This window comes from Chinchilla lanigera, unplaced genomic scaffold, assembly GCF_000276665.1.
Source record: "Chinchilla lanigera isolate Chin_1 unplaced genomic scaffold, ChiLan1.0 scaffold00043, whole genome shotgun sequence".
NCBI classification, from domain to species: domain Eukaryota; kingdom Metazoa; phylum Chordata; class Mammalia; order Rodentia; family Chinchillidae; genus Chinchilla; species Chinchilla lanigera.
The window spans coordinates 847,748-870,085 of record NW_004955444.1 but is presented as its reverse complement, the minus strand read 5'-3'; the positions used below and the strand labels follow the sequence as shown (position 1 = coordinate 870,085).

At 49.1% G+C, this 22,338-nt stretch overlaps 1 protein-coding gene across 1 annotated transcript in view; it reads right to left on the bottom strand.

Annotated features, from left to right (window-relative positions):
- The window catches only part of Znf704 (zinc finger protein 704), a 131,966-nt gene that overhangs the window by 10,717 nt on the left and 98,911 nt on the right, over positions 1-22,338 (bottom strand). The window contains exons 4-6 of the mRNA XM_005392059.2: positions 12,914-13,014; positions 4,479-4,746; positions 2,303-2,407 (exon numbers count right to left, since the gene is read on the bottom strand). Of these exons, the coding sequence (XP_005392116.1) occupies positions 2,303-2,407; positions 4,479-4,746; positions 12,914-13,014 (474 nt within the window). The remainder of the gene's footprint in view (positions 1-2,302; positions 2,408-4,478; positions 4,747-12,913; positions 13,015-22,338) is intronic.

The following is a 22,338-nucleotide window of genomic DNA, read 5'->3' as shown; positions in this document are numbered from 1 at the left end:
TTAACAACGCAGCTGCAGGAAGGAGGCTGGGTCTTGAAGCAGGCGGGGCCTGTAGCTCACAGTATTTCAGGCACATTCACTAAGGACTATTTGCTTCCCAAAGCTCCTCAGGTGATAAGAAAATGATTCACTTGAGTTAATAAATTCTCAAATATAAGAAACTCTTGAGAAGTGATGTTAATTTTGAAACTTTCTGATACGTAGAAATGTCTCATATCATAGGGATGCACATATTTTCTCAAGGGAAACAACTGAACAATTAGTTACCCTGTTATGCTTGGCTCATTGTTTTGTGTTTAATTTTTGAATTATACCCCTGGTGAGTAAGCTTCTTTACTACACACTTTATGTATCTTTCTATCCTCCCAAGTATTTACTGCAGAGGTGGACAGAGCAGTGACTCTATTAAAGCCACTGCCATTTCCAAAACCTTTTGCAGGGTCGAGCAGGTTCATGGCCCTGGGATATCTTACTGGTAGTACCTTAGTTACCCTGGCCCTTGTAACGACCTGCAGAAGCTCCCTCATTAATGAGCCAAAACTGCGTTTTCGAACACAGCTTCCACAACATCCAACCGTGCGGTCAGTGTAACCTTGAAGATTCACGGCAGCTGGGAAGGCACCAGGAAAGGGCAGTGAGGAAGGACAGGAGCAGAAGCTTTACGGATTTGCTGAAGATCACCTCTGGACTGCGTCTGTGTGCAGTAATCGTGGATGAGCACTTCCATATCACTGCTGTCCCATAAATATCCTGGGTTTTCTGAATCATTTTCATCCCTCCCTTTTCCGACATGTGAGGGATCAGCACTGCCTGAACCCAGCGGATACGATGATGGGTCGGAGGCTGCTGGACGTTATTCTAAAGGTTACTGGGCAGCGTGCATTCAGGGAGGAATCATCTTCCCTGAACTATTTTGATAATACGACATCCAATACAGACATTCCTCATTTGACAGTCTACCTGCGTAATGATGGCTCGGACTTATGACCGAGGTATGCTGTTCAGACTTACTTCCTTAAGTTCCAGACTTAAGGACCCCTTTTTTTGGGTACAGTTCTGTACACCCTGTTTACAGCGCCTCAATGTCTTTTTTATACAGTACACTGTCTACAGTAATTTTTGCTGATTGTACTGTACAATAAAGCACTGTGGTTTTGTTATTTCTTTACAGTACTGTGTATGTAAGAGTTATCAAGTTGAATTTTCCTTTGACCACTTCTTTGTTTTGAATACTGTAATATACATACTATATACAATTACTCATTTAGCGGCCAATTAATTTAACGATGTGGCTGCGCAGCCTGAATTTGGTCATTAAACGAGCAGTGTGTATTCCAGAGCCCTGGTATTGTTTAAAAATCACATTCCAGGAGTGTTTTCTGGAAGCCACCATTTCCAAATTGCTGCCAGCAGGATGCTTTTTACTGTTGGCTGTTCCTCTATGGAATTTAATAAATATTCATCCACAGAGCACAGCATAATTCGTTCGGCCACTTTCATTTTTATCAGCTCCACAGGAGGCTTTAGACTTTGCTGGGAGCCCCTAGAGTCCCCAGTGGTTGACAATAAGAAGCTTTTGTGGCTTCTTTGAGGGGTGGGGGGAACACAGCTGACATCTGCTATCGTAAGCCACTTTCCGAACCTTATCAGGAGTCACACAGCACCGTGGGTGTCCTCAGGGTGTGGGTCTCGGGTGTTCTGCGATAAGCCATACAAGACCCAACACATTTTTTAAATAAGCGGTTAGGAATCAAGTTCACTCATGGCAATTTATCAGACAGAAATCATTTAATATGTCAAGTTAATTCTTAGGGACTCTTTAAATCTGGTTGCATGTTTTAGCACTTGCTTATTTTCAAATCATCAGCATGAATTGTGCAGGCTTTGAAAGAAAAAAAGATTTAAATTACTTTTCAATCTTCAAGGGACACACTTGCAAAATAATAATTTCAAACTAATAATTTTTATAAAGTTATTTATAATGACAAATACCACCTTTTCCAGATAAGCTATGGTTTTAGCTATTCTATATGTCTTTTGGAAACATAAAGAAATATCACCAGCACAAAAATGTATTTCCAACAACTTATTTACCAACAGTTGAAACTTTCTTCCAGTTTTCTAAAATGCCAGTCAAGACACCTTCCCACTGGGATGCCTGAACCATGAGATACCTTGCCGATGAGTTTATAAATATTGCTTGAGAAATACAGAACCTCTGGCATTCTGACGTGCATTTCCTACAGTTTTCCTGTAAGTTTACATTTGGCTCTCGTAGGTTCTGGCTTGTGTTTCTACTTACTGGAAGGCCTGTGAAAGTGACTGGGGGGGACTGCCAGGAAATGCTGAAGCTGCTGCCGTTGGGGGTGAACTTGGCCGATCCTGGAATGGTCACCGGGGGTGTGGCCTGTTCAGGGGAAAACAGAGAAAGCTGTTATGAAGGAACGTTTGTCCTCAGAGCCATCAGCTGTCGCTACCGAAGCAGGGCCTCAGGAATGGTATCGGCTGCATTACTTACTTAGACTAATTACCTAATGGGTGCAGATTAAACAGGGTCACAGGGAGTAGCTAGAAAAGGATACCCGCCTCTGTATCTTCAAGCAATCTATCTAAAGCGGATGGCTTTTGACTATTAATTTCTGAGGAGAAATTTTATTTCATATACATAAGCATATTTAGGAAACGTATAAGCTCTTCTTTCCTATCGGATTGGGAGATACATACTTGAAGAATAAACTGGAAAACGATGAGTGAACTGGCACATCGTTTTGGAAGTGTAACTTCGCAGTGTGTACCAAAAAATGCTTAGCATTCTGTGAATTAGCGAGTCTACTGCTAAGAATTCACTCTCAGGAAAAGAGTACCAGGATGTTCATTGCAGAACCAGATAGCAGATATTAAAAACTGAAAAGGACAGGAATGTCCAGTAGTAGGGAAAAAGGTAAAAATATCTCGTATGATATACCAAGGAGCTCTTGAAATATTATTAAAAAGACTCACTAGTGTGGGGAAATGTTCATGGTAGATTAAGCGGGGGAGGGGAGAGTAAAAAAGGGCTGCAATAGATTTCTTTGTAAAACGTGTATTTATGGACACAGAACGAAGTATGAAAGGACATACGAACATATTAACCAAGGGGCCCTCTGGTGACTGCATTTAGGAGTGAGCGTTCTTTTCTTGAAATGTGTTTAGTATTTTCTAGGCTGAATATTTACAAAATGTAGGAAAAAGTCATAATACTATGGGTACAAGTTTGGTAAGAACCTTCTAGATCACACAGTGTGTGTTCCAACTCTTCATTGTACAGGTGAGCAAAATGATTTAATTTTGTTCAAGACCGTGATTTCTGACACAGAAGCAACCCTAACAAGAATGACGAATGAGTTATTCTCTGGACTACCAGTGAAGGTCAGGAATGAAATTTATCACGTTAGGCAATTTAATCATCGGTCCTCCCCACTGTTCCTGAGTCCAAGTCAGCTAAGTGGGTGGCTGAGTTCTTCTTTTATGGGCTTAGTTTTTCTAGTTACAAATTTATGGGCTAGTGACAGTAATTTTGTAAATGGTACCAGTGGATAGTATTTTGGAAATACATAGCAAGGTCCATAAACTGCTCACTCATGTTCCAACTGTCGTAATAATTCCTCTTCTGAGAATTTAAAGAAAAAAGTTACAGGCAGGGAGATGCTCACAGTGGATTAATGATCGAGAAGAAACAGGACAGACCCAGACCTAGACGCCTCATAACCAGGAATGACTAAAGCAATTTGGGGTTTCAGTCTAGTTGGCTACTATGTGGTTTCATAAAAAGTTTTATAAAACAGGGATGGAAGAACATAATTCGTGTTTATAAAGTAGATTTTCACAAAAACCCGCAGATGAGTTGATAATGACGGGGGAAAGGAGCTCCGGTGGGATTCACCTCTGAAGTCAGACTTCGCGGGAATCAGAATCTGTTGGAGGGTCTGCTGGGTCCTCTCCTGGCCCTGAGCCAGCAGGTCTGGGGCAGGGTCCCCAAGAATTTCCACTTCCCACCAGTTCCAGGAGACACTGACACTGAGAACCACGAGCGGGTTAGCCGCCCATTTAAAAGGCAGGGTGGGCTGGAGTCCCAGATTTGGAGTGCAGGGGGCTTCCTCACCGTGCCAAAGCTTTCAAGGCTCCTCTCGTCATGTATTTTATTCTTAGTTTAAGAGGTACAAGGTGCCAGGCCCTGTTCTGAGAGCTTTATAATGTTAAGGACTTTAATCCTCCTCACAGCCTCTACGGGTTCAGACCTACAGCCAGCACTGGGGAACCTGAGAATCCACAGGCTCATCTGTGAGATCTTGGCTTTCCTAGGAGAAAGGAAGAAACCAACCTAGCTACTGACACGCAGCGTGTGACGCTGTTTTCCCTCTGAATTATCTTTCGCTCCCAGGCCACGGCCCCCGTCTCGGGCCGGCTGGAGCGACTGCCCTCCCTGTCCCGCCAGTCACCTGGTACGCGTGGTCCGCGTGCACGAGGTAGAGGGTGGTGGGGGCGGAGCGGCTCAACGGTGTCACCAGCTTAGAGTCGGTTCTGGCACCAGGGGTTTCTGCTCGGCTTGAGTCTGGGATGGGGAAGGTCGGAGGGGAGGCCAAGGACTGGGAGGGTGAGCCCGGGGCCAGGCTGCTCAGCCCCTCCGCCACTGAGTCGGTGTTGAGCTTGATCTCGGTGTAGTAGAAGTCCTCTTCCCCGTCACTGTAGTCAGAGTCCCCGACACGCCTAGTGCGGAAGGCAAAACAGACCCACTAAGCCGCTCCAATCTCCCTCATCTCATACATGCCGTTCCTTAGTCTGGAGTGCTTCTCCTTTCTCTTGTCTTCCCGCCCTCTCTCGCTTCTCCTGTTTTTTTTTTTTTTTTCTGTCTTTTTGAGACAGGGTCTCACTATGCAGTTCAGGCTGGCCTTGAGCTCACTTTGTAGCCCAGGCTGGTCTTGAACTCACAACGATCTTCCTGCCTCAGCCTCCCGAGTGCTGGGATTACAGGCGTGCGCCACCACACCAGCTGTCTCTTGCTTCTCCTGAACACTCAACTATCCTCTTCTAGGGACATCTTCCTTCACTCCTGCTGTGGTTTGAATGTGTCCCCAAAAGGTCACGCCAACCCCCAAGCTGGTCATGGTGGCTCACGGCAGGAATGCCAGTGGTCTGGGAGGATGTGGCAGGAGGATTGCAAATTCAAGTTCAGCCTAGGCAATTTAGTGAAACACTGTCTTGAAATAAAAAATAAGACGGGCTCGGAAGAATGCTTGTCTTGCAAGTGGGAAGCCCTGGGTTTGGTCCTCAGCACTGAAAAATAAAAAAGCTAAAAAAGCAAAAAAATGAGCAAGAACTGGGGATACAGCTCAGTGTCAGGCCATGGGTTAATCTCCAGCACTACAGAAAAACAAGACAACAAACAAACAACCGAGACAAAACCAAACTAGGCTCTTGACTCAAATTCACATGTTAATGGTATTTGGAAGCGGGGCTGGTGAGACAGGAGGGCTCAGTGAGGGCATCCGGGGGACCCTGTGACGACGGCATTAATGGTTTCATGGAAGAAGAGGTGCTGGAGACCAGGTGTGCAGGGTTAAGAGGCTGAACACAGGGACCTCTGGCTGTCGGAAAGGGGCACATGCACAGTGCTCTGAAGTCAAGACAAGCCCAGAGCCAGGCAGCCGAAGACGTGGGCTGCTGGCACTCCTAGTCCAGAGCAACAGAGCTGCCAACCTTGGAGATCAAACAGTCCTCTGAACTGGCAAAATTTACTGCCTGGGAAAGTCTCTGAGCTGACTCCCAAGGTCCCGCTCAGTTCCCGCCGTGCCTCAGTAACCCCTTCCTTCATTTGGAAACCAAATAAACATGGGCTGTGTGGGGAGCTCTTTGCCGTTACTCCTAGAGAGCGCTGACTTCCCAGGAGCTCCACAAATCATACGTCTGGTCTCTTTCACTTAAGCTGTTCGCTGTCTACTCTTTTAGGAGATCAGGGCTGGGCTGAGACCCTGATAACTGGTCCCCGGACAGGGACCTGAAATCCCTGGACTAGGACTTTTAGCCTGAAGGAGTGAAGTCCACTCAGAGTGGAAAGGGCCTGAGATGCAGCAGGCCTTCACAGAGGGAATCTTTGCCAGGGGTGCGTGGGGAAGACAGGGAAAGAGCTTTTCCTGAGCAAGAAAAGGGCATGTCGTCCTCTGTGAGAAGCAGTTTGTTTAATTATCCAGGAATAAAACACAGGGCAAACTGCAGATCAATTTAGCTCTATGCTGGAGTTTACTGTAAAAGGCTCCAGCCTCAGGTGTCAGGGCTGTCACCCCAGAGGCATTCGGAGCAAAACCAGTTTGGCCTGAAAGGCCCAGGAAGAGCCATGCTAATGCTCAGGGGCTCCCGTGCCAGGAACAGAGTTAACAAAACACCCCAAGAGGTGGCCAGATAGAACCCGCGGTCTCCTCAGACCGGCACTGTGGATAGGGACAACTGGGAGAGAAGCGGAAAAAAATCTTAAAAGGGCACATGACAGGAAAAGTGATTTCCCCTGGGATTTCCTCAGCTTGGAATCTGGTCTGCTCAGTTCTACGTCCATATGGTGCTCACAGCCAACAGCTCCTGCTTCAGGCACAGAGGAAACAAAAATGCTCCCGGCAGAGCTCTGCGGGAAGCGCTGACTTCCCAGACACAGGAGTCCTTGCAAAGCGGCCAGTCACTGCCGCCTGAGGTGTCTGGGAAAGACCACTTCGATCTGAAAGGCTCGGGAGAAAACAAACCAGCACAAATCTATCAGGTCCCTACGGACTCTTACAGGGACAGCTGAGAGCCAGGAGTATGAGAACAGGAGCGATCGCTGGGCTCCACCCCTCCCCGAGCCTCACACAGCCCTGGTCAGGGGAGGCAGCCTGCTGGGTGGTGCTGGCCAGCCGTGCTGCGGGAAGCTGGAGCTCTGCCTGGAGCCCGGCCGGGGCAGGGGACGTGGGAAAATATCAGGCCAGCTGCAGGGGGACATGGGCTATGTGCCCTGGTTCAGGGAGCCCTGTGGCAGCACGTCTGTCCCAGCACGGACGGACAGCTACGGCGGTTTCCCTTCCATGTGTGGCGTGCACCGTGCCTGCCCTTCCTGGGTGCCCAGGTTGCCGCTCTACGTCACAGCACCAGCTGCTGTGTGGGTGCAGGTAGTCACAGCAACACAAGCAGGACCAAAGCTATCACGGCTCAATTGGCTTTTGAGAATATAAATAAAAATTACAATCAGATTTGCCCTTAGAATGGGTGCTAGGGTGCCACAAGGGCATGCAGCCAGGGGACGGGGTGCAGTCCTGGTGGGAGCCAAAGCAAAGGCACAAGTGGGTTGCCAGAGCTGTAGAACTCTTTAAAATCATTTCAGAGCTTGCCATGCTATAAAATCCAAATCGTGTTGAAGTTCAGTGTTGGCCCATACTACACATAAGCCTCCATCAGATTTAAATCTTGCAGAATTTTTTATTTCATTTCTCAAGAGAGTGCAGCCAATGAGATCTGTACTGATTCACATCAGGCACACACCTCCACCTGAAATGGCTGTTAGTGTCTGACTGGCCTAAATCTCTATAACTGCTTTAGACACAGCCTGGCTGGGTTAAGTCTTCAGAGTGAGCCCAGAAATGCCGCTAGAGGAAAAGAAGTCTGAGCAGGTGACAGAACATGTGGAAAAGCTGAGCGTGGTGGTGCGTCCCTGTAATCCCAACACTCGGGAGGCTGAGGCAGGAGGATCATTGCCAGTTTGAGACCAGCTTGGGCTACAAAGTGAGCTCAAGCCAGCCTGAACTGCAAAGAAAGGCCCTGCCTCAGAAAGACAAAAAAACAAAAACAAAAACAAAAAAACCAAAACACGACAAAAAAAAGTGTGGAGATGACTGGAGATGTACATAAAGGAAGGGGCACGAAGTTACCAGTAGTCTTAAAACAAAATAAAATACAAATAGTACTGACTGCAGGTAAAAGGTTTTATTCTTTCTAAATTATCATTATGAGATCTGTTAACTGACCTACAAAAAGTTTTGACTAATTTATTTACAATTACAAACAAAACACTGTAAGAGCCATTATAATTATAATTCAATTTGGCCAAAATACACCTGAGTGCACTCTTGATTTTATAAACAAATTGTCGTGTATGTATTTGTCTGTCTGTCTACTCTGTGAAGAGGTGTTTTTCTTGAGCTCAAATTTTTCTTGTTTTTGCAGTTTTTGGATTTTTGAAACTTTTGTCTGTAATTTAAGTTGGCTTATGGGGAAATGTCATTAAAATTAAAGACATGCTTCTATCCAGGTTGCCAATGCATTAAAGTGATATCAAAATTGGTTTTATAAATGCAATGCATGTTGTTCTCTGTTATAATAACTTGGGAATCTTTCATTGGTCAAAAAATATTTATTCTCCAAAAGGTACAACAGATACAGTGAAATGGAAAGAAACTGCTCAAAGGGAAAGAACAACTGGGATGGGGAAAGGAGAAAAGAAGGAAGTGAAAAAAAGATATATACACACATACAAGATAGTTAAGATGACTGTACTACTAATTTCTATTAGTTCATTAAAAGGAACTGTTAGTGCTTATATTGTCGAACAATTTTGCATGCTTTTGTACCTGGTAATCTGAGCAATTATTTGAAGCTAACAATATGCAATATAACCACTGTTAATTTCCTATCATCTTGTTTTGAAATCGTGTATCATTTTTATTGCTTTTTTGTCTCTTTAAAATAAAAAAATGTGTTAATTGTTATGACTGGGTTCTCATAGATCATCAAAAATTTGCTAAGATAATTAAAGAGAAATCCCTTAGGCCAGGGAGAAGCTCATGGACACGGCTCCCTTTAGTGCGTAAGGAAGCAGCTGCCTGGAAGTACTTCTCCAGGCCTTGTTCATGCATGGACACCACAGCAGTCTCCATATCCTGATGCGAGACACCTCAACAAACACTGTTAAAAATGTTATTATGACATATTTACATTGGTCATCACCAAAAGGTTTTCTATAAATATCACAATAAGAGTTCTTATTAAAAGATGCTCTTGGTGCAAAACTAAATTAAGAAACCGAAGTTTTCCTATGTCTATGACAATTCATCATTGTTAATCTCATGGGATACTAAATGTATTCACGCATTCAGATGTACAGGTCTTCTAGAATGTAAAACTGGGATTATGGCGGTAAACAATTTCTTTCAGATGCAGACATTTGTTTCCTCTTGTACTCCAGCTACTTACGATAGGAGGCTCATGTCAAGCCAACATGGGGTCACCAGTCAAATGGTAATTTCTTTTTAACAAAAACTTACGTGATGTATGTGCTATATATGTGCCACCACACTCAGAGATGCTCAGACATTAACCAGTCCAAGCAATTTCACAAACTTCTTCAATGACATCCCATTAAAGGACAATAAATCAGATAAGAACTTCTTATGTACTGGATAGAGATGACTGACTAAAAAGGCTGTTCTCTAGTAAGATGGACATTTAAGTGTGTTACAAAAAGTCATCATGATTGTCATGCTAAAATACCACGTATGGCTTTTGATCTCAAATTTTCTCTGTAAAACTATATCACTGTTGTCTGTTAACATTCTACAGGGACTTATCCAGTCAAACATCCATGGACAGTAAGAAATAATAGTAAAACTTTATATTTCAAATTGCTTGATATTCAGATAAAATTCTAATAAGCTCACTGTCCCAATGCAGTGCTAACGTTACTAATCTTCTCTGGGTGTTTGACAACTGAGGTTTGGAGACCGAAACTTGAAAGACAGATGGGCTAAGGCGGAGGCTGCCGCCACCAGGGGTCCGGATGGGCACGGATGGGGCCACATGACGAGAAGGCAAGGTGTGGGGGACTGTGAGGGAGGAGAGTCAGGACTTCGCCCCTGACTGGAGCCCTGGGTCCCCTTACAGTGTCTTCATCACTTACATTAACTACCTGCCATGTTTCTGCACTTTCTGTTCACCTTCCGTGCATCTCACTGTGGCTCTCGAGGGCCACGCAGGTGTTGCCCTCTGTGTCCCTCCACACAGAGCAGATGTGTCCGTCACGGGGACAGAGTGCGTGCCAGGTGAACGCCGGCTGAACAAACAGAGCCGGGGATGCTGCTGCACGGGCCTGACTGTGAAGTCCCAGGCTCAGACCCCGGTAACACTTTCTACCTGTGGGTGTGATGTGGGCAGCCCACCCACACTCCTGTGCCTCAGTGCCTTCATTTACAAAGCACGGATAACGAGAACACCTGCTCCATGTGAAGATGGAGTGAACAGTATGTAGAAATGCACACGACACGTCATTTGCATCATACGTACTTGTTACATAAAGACAAAGACTACTCTAGAAGTTCCCAGCTCTCACCATCACCAGCAAAGTACTTTCCAAGGCGCTTTGAGAGTTCTCCCTGAGTCAGGGAAAACTGCGCTTTCCCATAGCAAGTTCTGAGTAGAACAAAATAGCTGTCCACTGCCTTAGAAAACACAGTCAGACCTGTTCACCCCGAGGGAGGCGGTGTGGGTCTGGCCGAGAGGCCATGGTACCCCGCATTCCACGGTCACATCCAGCAGCAGCTGCACATCACTGGCTCAGACAAACTGGCTTCCCTCCCCATGATCCCCACATAGAACCTAAAACACACTGCCCTCCCAGCCCCTCCCCAGGCCTTTCCCTTTGGCGGGTCAGGGGCCAGCCCCCCTCCATCCCCAAGTGCTCCGCTGAGGCATCTGGGAGTTGCCTCTGTGCACAGCAGGCCGGGCCGAGCTGGGCCTTCAGACCTGCAGACCATCGGAGCCCCCAGACAGCGGACGAAGAGTGAGCACCCGCTCTGTCCCTCTCTCTGCTTCCTTTCCAGCCGAAGGCCAGCTGCTTTGCTCCTGGCTGCCAAGCGCTACTAACAGACACACACGGACCTGCGGGAAACTGAGTCTGTTGGGGGTAAAGGAGGCTCAGCCCGGGGCGTACGAGAAACTAGCACTTCTATACTGCCGTGGCGTGTGCGCTGCACTACACTGCACGCAAGGCCTGCTCTCCTCAGGCACCGGCCCGCCTCCCTCCCTGCACCCACACAGCCAGCGCCACTGATGGCGCCCACCAGCCTGTGGTCGGCCACTGAGCTCGAGGACTGAGAAAGGGCGGCGCTCTCTCCCAGGCAGAAGGGCTCAGGCTCAGGCTTCGTAAGCACTGACTGGCCGTGAGCCCTGCACACCCACGCCCGTTCCTGAGTGGCTGGCAGGGCTGTGAACCACAGTCCCCCAAGCAATTCCGAGCACACCCGGTAAAAGGCGCCCCCCGGGGAGTGAGCCAAGCACCGCATTCTGAAGGCCACCGCTGTGACCGCACCTCAGAGGCAGGGGGAGAATGGCGCGATGCCGCTGCAGTCTACAGATGCACACACAGCGCAGGCCTCTGGGTGGGGCTGAGGACGAGTCAGTTCTCTGGGCAGAGGGACTTGAGACAAGTACGCCAGCGCCTGGCTGCGGCTTTCGGAAGTTCCCTCTGGACGTGCGAGCTGCCCTGACGCTGAGACCTGAGGGGAGACGCGCAGGACTTCCCCTGGGGAGGCTGCGGGGGAGCAGTGCAGCGGGGCTCTGCAGGGGTATTTCAGCGCGGCCTTTTACTCTGAGGCCGGGTCTCAGAGTTGCCCAGCCTGGTCCCCGAGCTCACAGTCCTTTTGCCCCAGCCTCCTCAGTAGCTGGGACTACCGGCTCAGTGCCCCAGCCTTGGTGGGCTTCCACCCGGCCTTGGGAGGCCTTGGCATGTTCCCAAGCACCAGCCTGTGGCGTGAGGGCGCCAGGCCCCTACTTCTCTCCATAGTCTCTGAGCCTCACGGATTAGAAAAGTCACCTCAGGATCCGTCTGCGTATTTGCATACATCGCTTTTTATGAATGATGCATTTCCTAATTGTACCGTGTTCACTTTTCACTCATCTTGTCAAAAGGCGCCTTCTGTGTCTGAGCATGACGAGTTGCTTGTGTGCTGCGTTTGTCTTGTACATACCAGTTACAGCGTGAAGCTTCTCAGGGTCCCTTCTAAGTCCCAGCTGCCTGAACAAGACAGACTCAGGGCGAAAGCATGGAATGCTGCGGCTGTGGGCCCTGAGCGCTTCGGTTCCCAGAGTTCCATTTTAACTCCCTGACAAAGCCTCCTCTGGCACAAGAGGCCAAGTGTAGATTTTACAGATAAAGCAGTTGTTTGGGTGACAGGAAGACTGAGCCAGACCAAGAGGCATCTTTTCTTCTTGTGCTATTAGGGACTGAACCCTGGGCCTTCTCACAGAACTACATCCTCAGGCTCCACCCCCGCTTTGTGGAGACAGGGTCTCGATCCGTGGCTAAGTTGCCGAGACTGGGCTCAGATTTTCCATTCTCCTGCCTCAGCCTCCTAGAGTGCTGGGATTATAGGTGTGTGCCACCACGCCAGGCCACCAAGAGGCATTCTGAGAAGAGCAACTGTGACTGGTACAGTGATTCACTCTTAAACCCTTTTAGGCAAGATATCCCTTTGAGGCCCAAAGCCACAAGCACTCTCTGCTGGAAAAATAAATACACATTTCACTTTACAGACCATTTTAGGAGGTGCAAGGACCTCTGAATCACGACCACAGATCCCAGATTAGGGGCCCCTCTGCTAGTGTTCTGTACTTCAGCGGTGTCTCCCATGTTTGCCATCCACCTCACAGATGACCTGGCCACCCCGTCTCTCTGGGGGGAATCGAGGCCCAGAGCGGTGACTCACCTCGACTCTGGAAGGGCTTTACCCAGTGACGTAGAACGGGCGGTGGCCACGCAGAGATAAGGTGCAGAGCGTCCGAGGCACCGCGTGGAGCACGGTCTCGGGGCCGGGGCCCAGCCCGCCCCCCGGAGCCCAGCTCCTCTCTGAGGGGAGGGCTGCCTTACCCAAGGTGGATGGTCCGGATGTGCTTCTGGATACCTGCTGCAGTGCTCAGCACCTTGCCGCAGTTCTTCCAGAGGCATTTGAACATCACCTTCATGGAGTTCTGAGCCAGGGAGAGAAAGTTATGTTAAAATGAAGACGAACCATTTGATATCTGTCTTGTTATCTCAACCTTGCTTTTCTTCATTAGAAAAGCAGCAGCCCCTCCATGCTCTTGATGTAACTCAGCACTCCCTTCTCGGAACTTCCTGGGTCGGGTATGAGTACCACGGTGAACTCAGGTAGTTTCCCTAACTCTTTATGAGAACTGAACTCTGCTGGAGTTTTTCAGGTCATCTCTGTGAAGGTGGTCATGGTGGCTAATATTCACTGGGGACTTACGTGTTATCTCATTTAATTCTAAAAGGGGGTGCTTTTATTAATCTCTATCTTGCAGATGCTAAGAAAGCATCAGCAAAAGAGCGCCCAGGAAACGAGCTGGTTACTAGCAAAGGTGGGAGCACCTCCCGGATTCTGGCTCCAGGAGCCGCCCTTCCCCCCAGGGCACAGTGCCATGTTTTTCACTGAGGGTCTCAGTGGTTTTCAGAACCAGTTCAGCACATGGTGAGGGTGCTGTGTTAGACTTCTCTCCCAAGCCCACAGTGTTCTTATTTATAAGGAGCGATAATGGTGCCTGCTCCTGGGTTTATGAGGACCACAAAGGCGTATGTGAATCCGGTAGCCGGGCACCAACGACAATAACCCTTCACTGACAGCAGCCAGCACGGCAGAGGCAGGGTGGTGTTCACAATTTAGATTTAAAAATACGAGTTCCTTTTGGGGGAGAGGGCAAGTCGCACCACCACTGTGGACGCTTCTGCGGGTTGCAGAGGAGGGTGGCTTGGAGTACCTGGACCGGGAGTAGGAAGAGAAGTGCACACGAGGGCAGGGTGGGGGCCGGGCCAGCGCCTCCGCCGCCAGGCTGAACGTCAGAATGACCAAGGGGATGCGTTAAAGATGACTTCTGGAGTTTAGCTTGGAACAAGCGGGTGAGTTGTGATGGCTGCTGGAATATTAATTTCGAGGTTCCCATTACTAGGAAAAGGAGGTTGCAAGCAGGATGCTGCGCATGTGAGCCTGGACCTCAGGAACGTCGGGACTGGAGGTATCAGTCTGGAGTCAGGAGGCTGCACTCTGGCTTGGGTCCGGGTGGGCTCAGCTGATGGAAGACGCAGCGCAGAGGAACACAGTGTCTGGGACACCGCGGCGGCACTCAAGTGTCTCAGGCCGGAGCCTGAGCAGCAGAAGGAAGAGAGGCGCAACCAGGACGGCCAGGCAGAAGAAAGCGTTTCGGGAAGGAAGATGCTAAGCTCTCACAGTGCTAAGCTCCAAGGGAGTGTCCCTCGGATTGGGCAAATGGAGGCCACTGATTTATGGCCCATGAACAGCAGGATCACAGAGAGGTAGGGATGGACATCAGGACTGCGGAGTCAGCGAGATTTTAAGGTCGGGGGAGAGTATGTGGCAGCATTTTCAAGACATTTTGCTGGACGGTGAGCAGCCGAGAGAAGGCTCACGGACAGGAAGGACACGGAAGTGAGTCTACACGGATGGGAATGACTGCACAGGTGTGGCTGATGCAGGGCGCTTTGCCACGGATGTCGGAGGGAAGCACTGGCCCCTACAGCAAGCGCGGGGGCTGAGTGGACGTGAGGCGACAGCACCGAACCGTAAAAGCAGAGAAACCAGACGGCAGATTGGGTGAGGGAGCTGGCCAGTTTGGTACAGGAGAGAAAAGGCATTCCCGTTTCCAGTGCCTCAGTGAGGGAGGCAGGGAGGCAGGGAGCACAAGGCAAGGGCAGAGACGGAGATGCGTGTGAGACCGAGGAGACAGAGAGAAGCAAAACTGTCGCCTAACGAGAGTGGGAAAGGAACGGGCAAGACGCATGTTATTTCCATGTTCATGCAGGAAACAAGATTCCAGAAAGTTCTGATACTCATCGTGCCATTCGATGCTTCTCACCAGTGAGTCAGACAACGGCTGTGAGAATCAGCATGTTATTACACAAAACGTAAAGCCAGATTCCGTCTACATCCTAGGGATTTCCTGAAGGCCTCAAATTCCTGTTTTAGGAAATGACAATCACAGTGGTAGTTTTCTGCCAAAATAGGTTTTATTTGTACGACTGCTTGTTCCTTGTCTTTGCAAAAATATGTCGAGCAATCATTAAAACTGTTAAGTAGTAAAGCTTGGTCCTGATCACAGAAAAACAAATGTTATTGGCATAACTCCTTACCACTCCTCTGTTCAAGTAGAGGATTCAGATGCCTAAGGTACAATGAAGTTGACCGGTATTTTTTCTGTAACCAGTGAACTAGTGGTAGGCCCTGTGTTCTCTTCTCCAAGACCCCTGGAGCTGGGATGAGCACCACCTCTGGCTCTTTATCTCTCCTCAGCTACACGTGCACCTCCTCGGGGCTCCTGCCAGGACCTCCCAAAACATGTGCTGGCTAAAGAAGGCTAAGTGATGGATAGGAGGAGTTAGGGTGAGCTTTGAGCTCTGATTCTTTCCCTTTTTTGTTTTCCTTTTGTTGAGTTTTCAAGAGGTGTGCTGGGGACAGACAGAGCGTTTCAGCATAGCAAACTCTGGCTTCTTGCCAACCTCCACCTCAGTGTTTAACAAGTACCTCGCTCAGTATCTATTTGTTGTGTTCGACCTCAGGACATTGGTTCTGGGGCCGCACAGAGGTGACACCTTAGCTTACGCAGCATTCTGTGAAGCTCACCTTGTAAACTATCTACGTTCAAAGGACATCTGCCGAAAGGCCACTGATCTGAAGAATTTAAAATCTCTCAACACAATCAGTGCTGCTTGCCTTACCTGGCTGAAAATGAACTTCTCCGGATGTCTATGCGGACACCCTGCCTGTTGAGGGCTGAACTGTAGACAGCGTCCTTTTTACACCGCACATTTCCAGCCTTCCCTCCCTGCACTGCCAGCTACACGCAGAAGGTTTTACTACATTTTCCATTCTCACCGGAAGAGAAGGGAAAATGTATTATGGAAAAAACCTTATTGTTTAACTTATAATTATTTGTGTCATTAACACAGCATTGCATTCTAGAGCTACGGCAAGAACAAACTGCTGATTTGGAAGGCTGATGCAGTGTGGACTCAGAAACGTAATGACATGCTGTGAAAGACCATCAACAGTTTTGGGACAGGAAGCACTTCCCAAATCCTTCCAGAGGGGCAGCTCTGCTTTCTCCTCTACCTCTTTCTTTTGAACAACGCAGTTCACATTTATTATCCCCACAGATCTTCATCTCACATTTATTTACTATCTGTCATCTCTACATCTGGGGGTAGAATAGACTAAAAGCTTCAAAACTGGCTATAACTCTGACCCAATGCAATTTTTCAGGGATATATCCAAAGAGAACAACTCAAAATGCCTGCAAATATATGTATTTTCTGCCAAAAAACGTATATACACTTCAGCAGTTTGCTGTACTAATAAATGTCTAGAAGCCGATGGCCTTCACTTTAAGCACCTCTTGAGTTGTGGAGACCAAAGGTAACTAGCATTAATCTCATGATATCTCAATGAATTTCATATTAAAATGTTCATACACACTTTTCCTTTTCAAGATGTATACATTTTTTGGAAGCCGCCCTCCATATACATTTATCACACTGATTTTTAGTCTTCAGGAAAACGAGAAATAGCCTGAAGGTTGACGATGGGGGTCGGTTAAATTAATTTCACATGACTAACTATTAAGCAATCTTAATGAAGTTGTAAGAAAGCTGCTTGGACGTGTAAAGTTGTCACCTGCTAAGGGAATGGCTGGTCTGCCCGATCCGACCCTAGAGGCCACTCTGCTCCTCCCTGCACCCTGGTCAGGGCCCTGGACGCGGATCTTGCTGCCCTGTAGCAATGGGCCCTGCCCACAGGTTGCTTGGGGTGTGGTCCCGGGGGCACCAGAAGGACACGGGGAGAACAGGAGACTGGCGAACCGGGGGGCTCTGATTCCTCCTGCCTCCGTCTGCCCGGCCGCGGCTGTGTGGTGGCTACATCTCTTTCAGAACCCCACTTCTTTCTCCAGCTGAACTGGTAGAGAGTTCTTGTAATCCTCTGGGCTCTGGAACCCTCTCTCGCTCCTGAGGCTTCAGAGTGGTAATGCTTGTGCCTGCCTGTTCTTCCCGAGGGCCCGGGCCACCCATGCAGACTCCCCCGAGCCATCTGCGCTTCTTCACTAGCCCTGTCTAAGTGCTCACTTGGGTGTACCGGGGTCTAACCGACAGGGGGAAAGCAGGCCAGAGAAGAGCATGAATTACTATTACTGTTTCAGGGGAGATTGGCGTGTTCAGGGTGATATGGCTGCAGATAATTATTATTATTTCAAGATGAGTTATTATTTTGGAGGAGGAGAAGTAAATAAAATAAAATGAGGAAATGTTGGGCAGAGACATCTTATTTTTATGTTAATTTCTGATATAAAAATTGTCCTGTCTTTAATTTTTAAAACATCATCCTTTACAAATACTGATTTGACTACAGGGTGTGTAAAATAATACCATGAATGCTTAAATTAAAATTATTACAGCAAAAGACACACTGGCATTCATCCCCCTCAGACTCCTCCTCTCACTCCGCACACACGCACCCCACCATCTCTGTCACTTTCGAGGAGTTCTGGAAGCTACTTCTGTGTCTTTAGTTGCTCTGTTGCAGCTGCCGCCATGTCCTAAGTGGACTGACAATGTTTGCCTCTCACGGTCATTTGACTGTGGGGAGAGCCCGACGTCACACAGTGCCAGACCTGGCGAGGAGGGTGGACGAGGACCACGGCAGTGTATGTACTTGATGAAAATTGCTGTAAACATTTTAGAACAATTCAGGTACCATCGAGGCTGCCACAAAAGACACTCCCGAGAGAGGACTCGAACTGCTTTGGAAAGTGGGGAGAACCCGAGATAAGCACGTACTTTCAGGGGGGTTAACGGCAGTGTGTCTTTCACTGTAATAAATATTTTATTTAAATATTCACGATATGTTTTGATTATGCTTTGTAACTGGGAAGGACAAAGCACACCGTGCAGTTATCTCGACCTGAATGAAATGCAGTGGGCTCTCTTTACACACGCGGAGGGTGCTCTTCCCTCGGGGCATGAAGTCCCAAGACTGTAGTTGAGTGCTTCTCAAAGTCCTCTCACTACACCAGCTGAAACCAACCCTTTGTCTATACACAGACTGCCTGCTGTTAACGGCAGCACACACGGGAGGAGGGAACAGCAAAAATAGCTCAGCAAACAACGCCTGGATCCGCGCGCAGGTCCACGCTCACCCAAGGAAGCCAAAGCAAGCGAGGCTGCTGGCAGGGGCGCAGTGGCCGAGTACGAGCGCCCATCTGTGCCCCAGCCTGGCTTCTCCTCATGGCGCCAACAGATGTGCTCAAAGCTGGAATGCCCAAAAATGCAGGGAGCAACAGCTGAAAATTCACCCGAATGGAAAGCACTTCTGCTGAACACCAAGCCAGCGTCAGCCGAAGTCGAGCAGAACGGCCCTCTTCATGCAAAGCAGCTGAGAGGACAGAGGAAGGGTAGCGGGCCACCACTGACGAACCACTATGTGCCTGGGCAACGCCGGAAGCTTCTGCACGCCACTTATTTAAACCCACACCCAGGAGGAGCTGCAACTGCAGCAACCGCAAGCAGACGCCCGGAGACTCGCACACACCCAGTGCGAGAGGCACAGCGGCTCGTAGAGGAGCTACGGGGAACGCCCCAAGTTTGCTGCCGTGGCCCTGACGGTTATGGGAAGTTCCTAGAGAGTTCTGACTTCGCAGCACTCACTCAGGCTGTCTTGTAGGCCGAGTGGGCGGTCCTATAAGCTAAGATCTTTGAACAAGGTGTCCCTGATCTCTCTGCTTGTCCTTCTCCTCGCCCGTCAGCCTCAATGCTAGTTTTAAACTGCTTCATGCTTGGGATACACAGAATAGCTTCTACTTGCCGACAGCATCCAGACTGAGACGCAGGCCCAACAAGACGACTGCTGAAGATCCAGAAGAGAAACCTGGCTGGATTGGAACATCTAGAGCATGTTCAGGCATCCGCCCAATTACAGCTACTGCTACTATTCCAGAGGGTAGATGAACATTGCTTACCACACACACAGCCTGGGTTACTATCAGATTGTCTTTTCTGAGGGAACTGGGATCTCCAGGTATATATTTTTAACATGAGATCAACATACATGTGTGTGTGTTCATGTGTGCATGCACACATGTGAAGGTGGATGTTTCTATATCCAAGTTTCTGCAGAGTGGACCAACATCCCTAGGGGATGGAGAGGCTCCAGTTACCCTGGACACTACACACGCTTCTGACTTGGCTCATGGGGACCTGTCTGCTCGTCAGGGTCTCCGATGGCTTTCACGGCTTAGTGTCCCACTTAGCAGGCACCAAAAGCCTGACACATGTACTGTGATAATGTAAAAGTCAGTAATTATCTAAAGGGCTTCAGGTCTTTCCTTAGTTGGGAAAGCAGGCTTGTACGTGTCACCTTAACCTCTGTCGGTTTTCTCTTTTACTTCTAAAATGAAAGGAGAAAATGAGATCAGTAGTTTTGGATTTTCAAGGTGTGTGAAGTTAACACAAAGTAGAAAGTGAATTCAGATGTATGCACCACTGACTGATGCTGGGGGGATGGGCAAATAAAAATGATCAGAACAGAGTTTTGTAACTGGAACAGCGCAGAAGGTATTCTTTTGTGTCTGGCTTATTTCCCGCACAGTGTCATGCTTGTTGGCATGTCCACTGTTGCGCATCAGCAGTTTGTTCCCTCTTACTGTAGCGTGGTGCTCCCGCGTGTGAACACAGTACTATTTACTTATCCATGCCTGCTGACGGACATTTGCCTGTTTCCAGTTTGGGGTGATAATGAATACAGCTGCTATGAACATTTGTCTACAAATCTTTCTTGGGGACATCTGCTTTCTTATCTCTTAGGTAAGTACATACCAAGAGTACAATTGCCGGGTCATATGTTAAATATATACTTAACTCTGTAAGGAACTGCCAAGTGTTTTACAAAGTAGCTATACCATTTTACATTTCCACCAGCAATGAATGAGAATTCCGTCGCCAACACTTGGTATACTGTACCCCAAGCATATACGCTGCATGACTGCATTTACTTGAAGTTCTTCAACTGGCAACATTAACCTGTAGGGACAGAAGTCAGATCAGCTGATGGCTGGAGGCATACGTGACTGCCAAGAGGTACAGAGAGTGGTGGTTACTCCGGCAGAGACTTCGGTCAAAACTCACTGAACTGTATGCTAAAAATAGGTTCATTTATTTTGTGAAAATGATGCCTAAGGAAGACTGATTTAAAATGATTTCTGTAATAACAAATGGATCCCTGAATAACAGGAACTCCCATATTCCGTACTTCTTTCTGATCCACTGGTTCTAGATAAGCATCTCTTCTTGCGGGTTCGTTCCCAGATGAATCTGAGTGGTCCTTCAACATGGAAAGATTGAGACTGGGCTAGAGGTCACCCGAAGTTCTTGAAGCTCCGCCGCTCCGACCCTCTGTACTGCATGGCTGGTTGTTCCAGGGTCTGCTCACTATAGAGCGTCGGTCTCCCCCTTGGTTGGCTGTGTCTTCTCCATCCTGCCCTGGCGGAGGATGCTGTCACCCCAGAGAAATCCGCGTTGACCCGCAGCTGCCCTCCCGAGCTCCGCCCTCCCAGCAGCTTGAGGCTGGTTATTTCTGGAGCAGCGGTCCCCACAGGAGGCACTCTGCTCAAAATTAGTGGGTTAGGAGTCAGCTGGTGCAGAGACTGGCAGCATGCTTTCTGCCCTCTGTTTGCAGCAGTCATTCACAGTCCAAAGTGATGCACGCCTTTTGGTTCCCCGGGACTGAAAATGCACAGCGCAGCAAGCGGTGGGCCGGCTGTTTGCGCCGTGCGGCTGTGACCAAAGTGCTGTACGTTAACCCGCGCTTGGGGCCGACTGGACACGCGCCCAGCACACAGGGAGCCCGTTCACGCCACGGCGCCTGGGAAGCGGCGAGGCCCGGGAAGGCGGGTGCTGCTGCTGCTCTGAAATGCGGGGTCGGGGTCCGTGTATACCCCGCTGCCCCCAAGACTGCTGCCCCCGTGCTCTGTGGGGGGAGACCAACCCTGCGGGACCCCAGGGCGGCCCTGAATTACCCGTCAGTGCGGGCCGGGACCGCGGGCTTCCCACTCCATCGCGGGAGGCGCACGCCATCAGGGGCCGATGCCCACGGCCCTCCCATGTCCCCCTCCTGACCCTCGCAGAGCCCCCGCCACACGGCTGCGGCTCTGCAGCGCGCCCATAAGGAAACCGGGACCGAGAGTCGGCTGACCTGCTCAAGGTCACGAAATACCGGCCGGGCCTGCGGATTTCACGGTGCACAGAGCCGGAAGCTCACAGAATCAGGCGCCCGGCTCGGAGAAGGGTGCGTGGGTCGTTCCTCAGCAGCACAGTGCCGTCGGGGGGAGTCCGCGGTGAGCTCCCGGTCTCTCCCAGCGTCTGAGCTCTCCGAGCCGCCGAGAGCAGCTGTGTTTCGGGCCACGGCATCACCTTGTGGTCATCACAGGAACTGCACCTCCCGCCCCGCTCCAGCTGAGGTTTCTCTGAGCACCGAAGTTCCGTCATCCCCTGAATCACAACGGAAAGACTCTGCCACAGCGGACAAGAACCGGCCTTGACACACGGGGCTGCGCGGCCGCGGAGCCAGGACATGTTCACTGCCCGGGCTGCAGGCCTGTCTTGTGAGGGGCAGAGGCTTTCTGCACTTCAGCTCCCGAGCAGGAAGCCCAGTTTCTCTCTATCCTGTCAATTTTTTTACTGAGCTTTCTGCACCCTGCGCCCAGCTCTCCACGCGATGCTGTGTAGCTGTGTCTGACCATCCTCCTCTGTGAGCAGAGGGAAGCGTGGACTCTGAATCAGTTTGCTTCAAAAGTTTCATCTTCGTTATCTTGGCTAAGTCAGCATTGTCCGTGCCACATTACAAGCTACCCAACCTCAGACAATTCCCATAAGCTCCTCTGGAAAACAGGGAAGGGTGTCCCACGGGTCTGGGACGATGCAGTGAAATACTGCATTTGAAAGTGTTTACCCTGTAAATTCAAGTACAGTGGTTATTAGGAAGCAGCTGCTCCTCACTGCCCACATCACACATAATGCCTTGTTCACAAGACACAGCTCACTCTCTTGACCTCTTCGCACAAGTGGAACAAGGATCTCCAGAAGATGTGGTAGTGAGCACTTGTTTGGGGGAACAGGTAGAAGAGATTAGGCAGGTCCCATAACCAGGAGTCACACTCAGACACGGGGAGTGCTTCCATCCATTTTGTTTAGAAGTTCCACAACATCTGTTAAAATGCAGTCACCTTCTAGTACATACG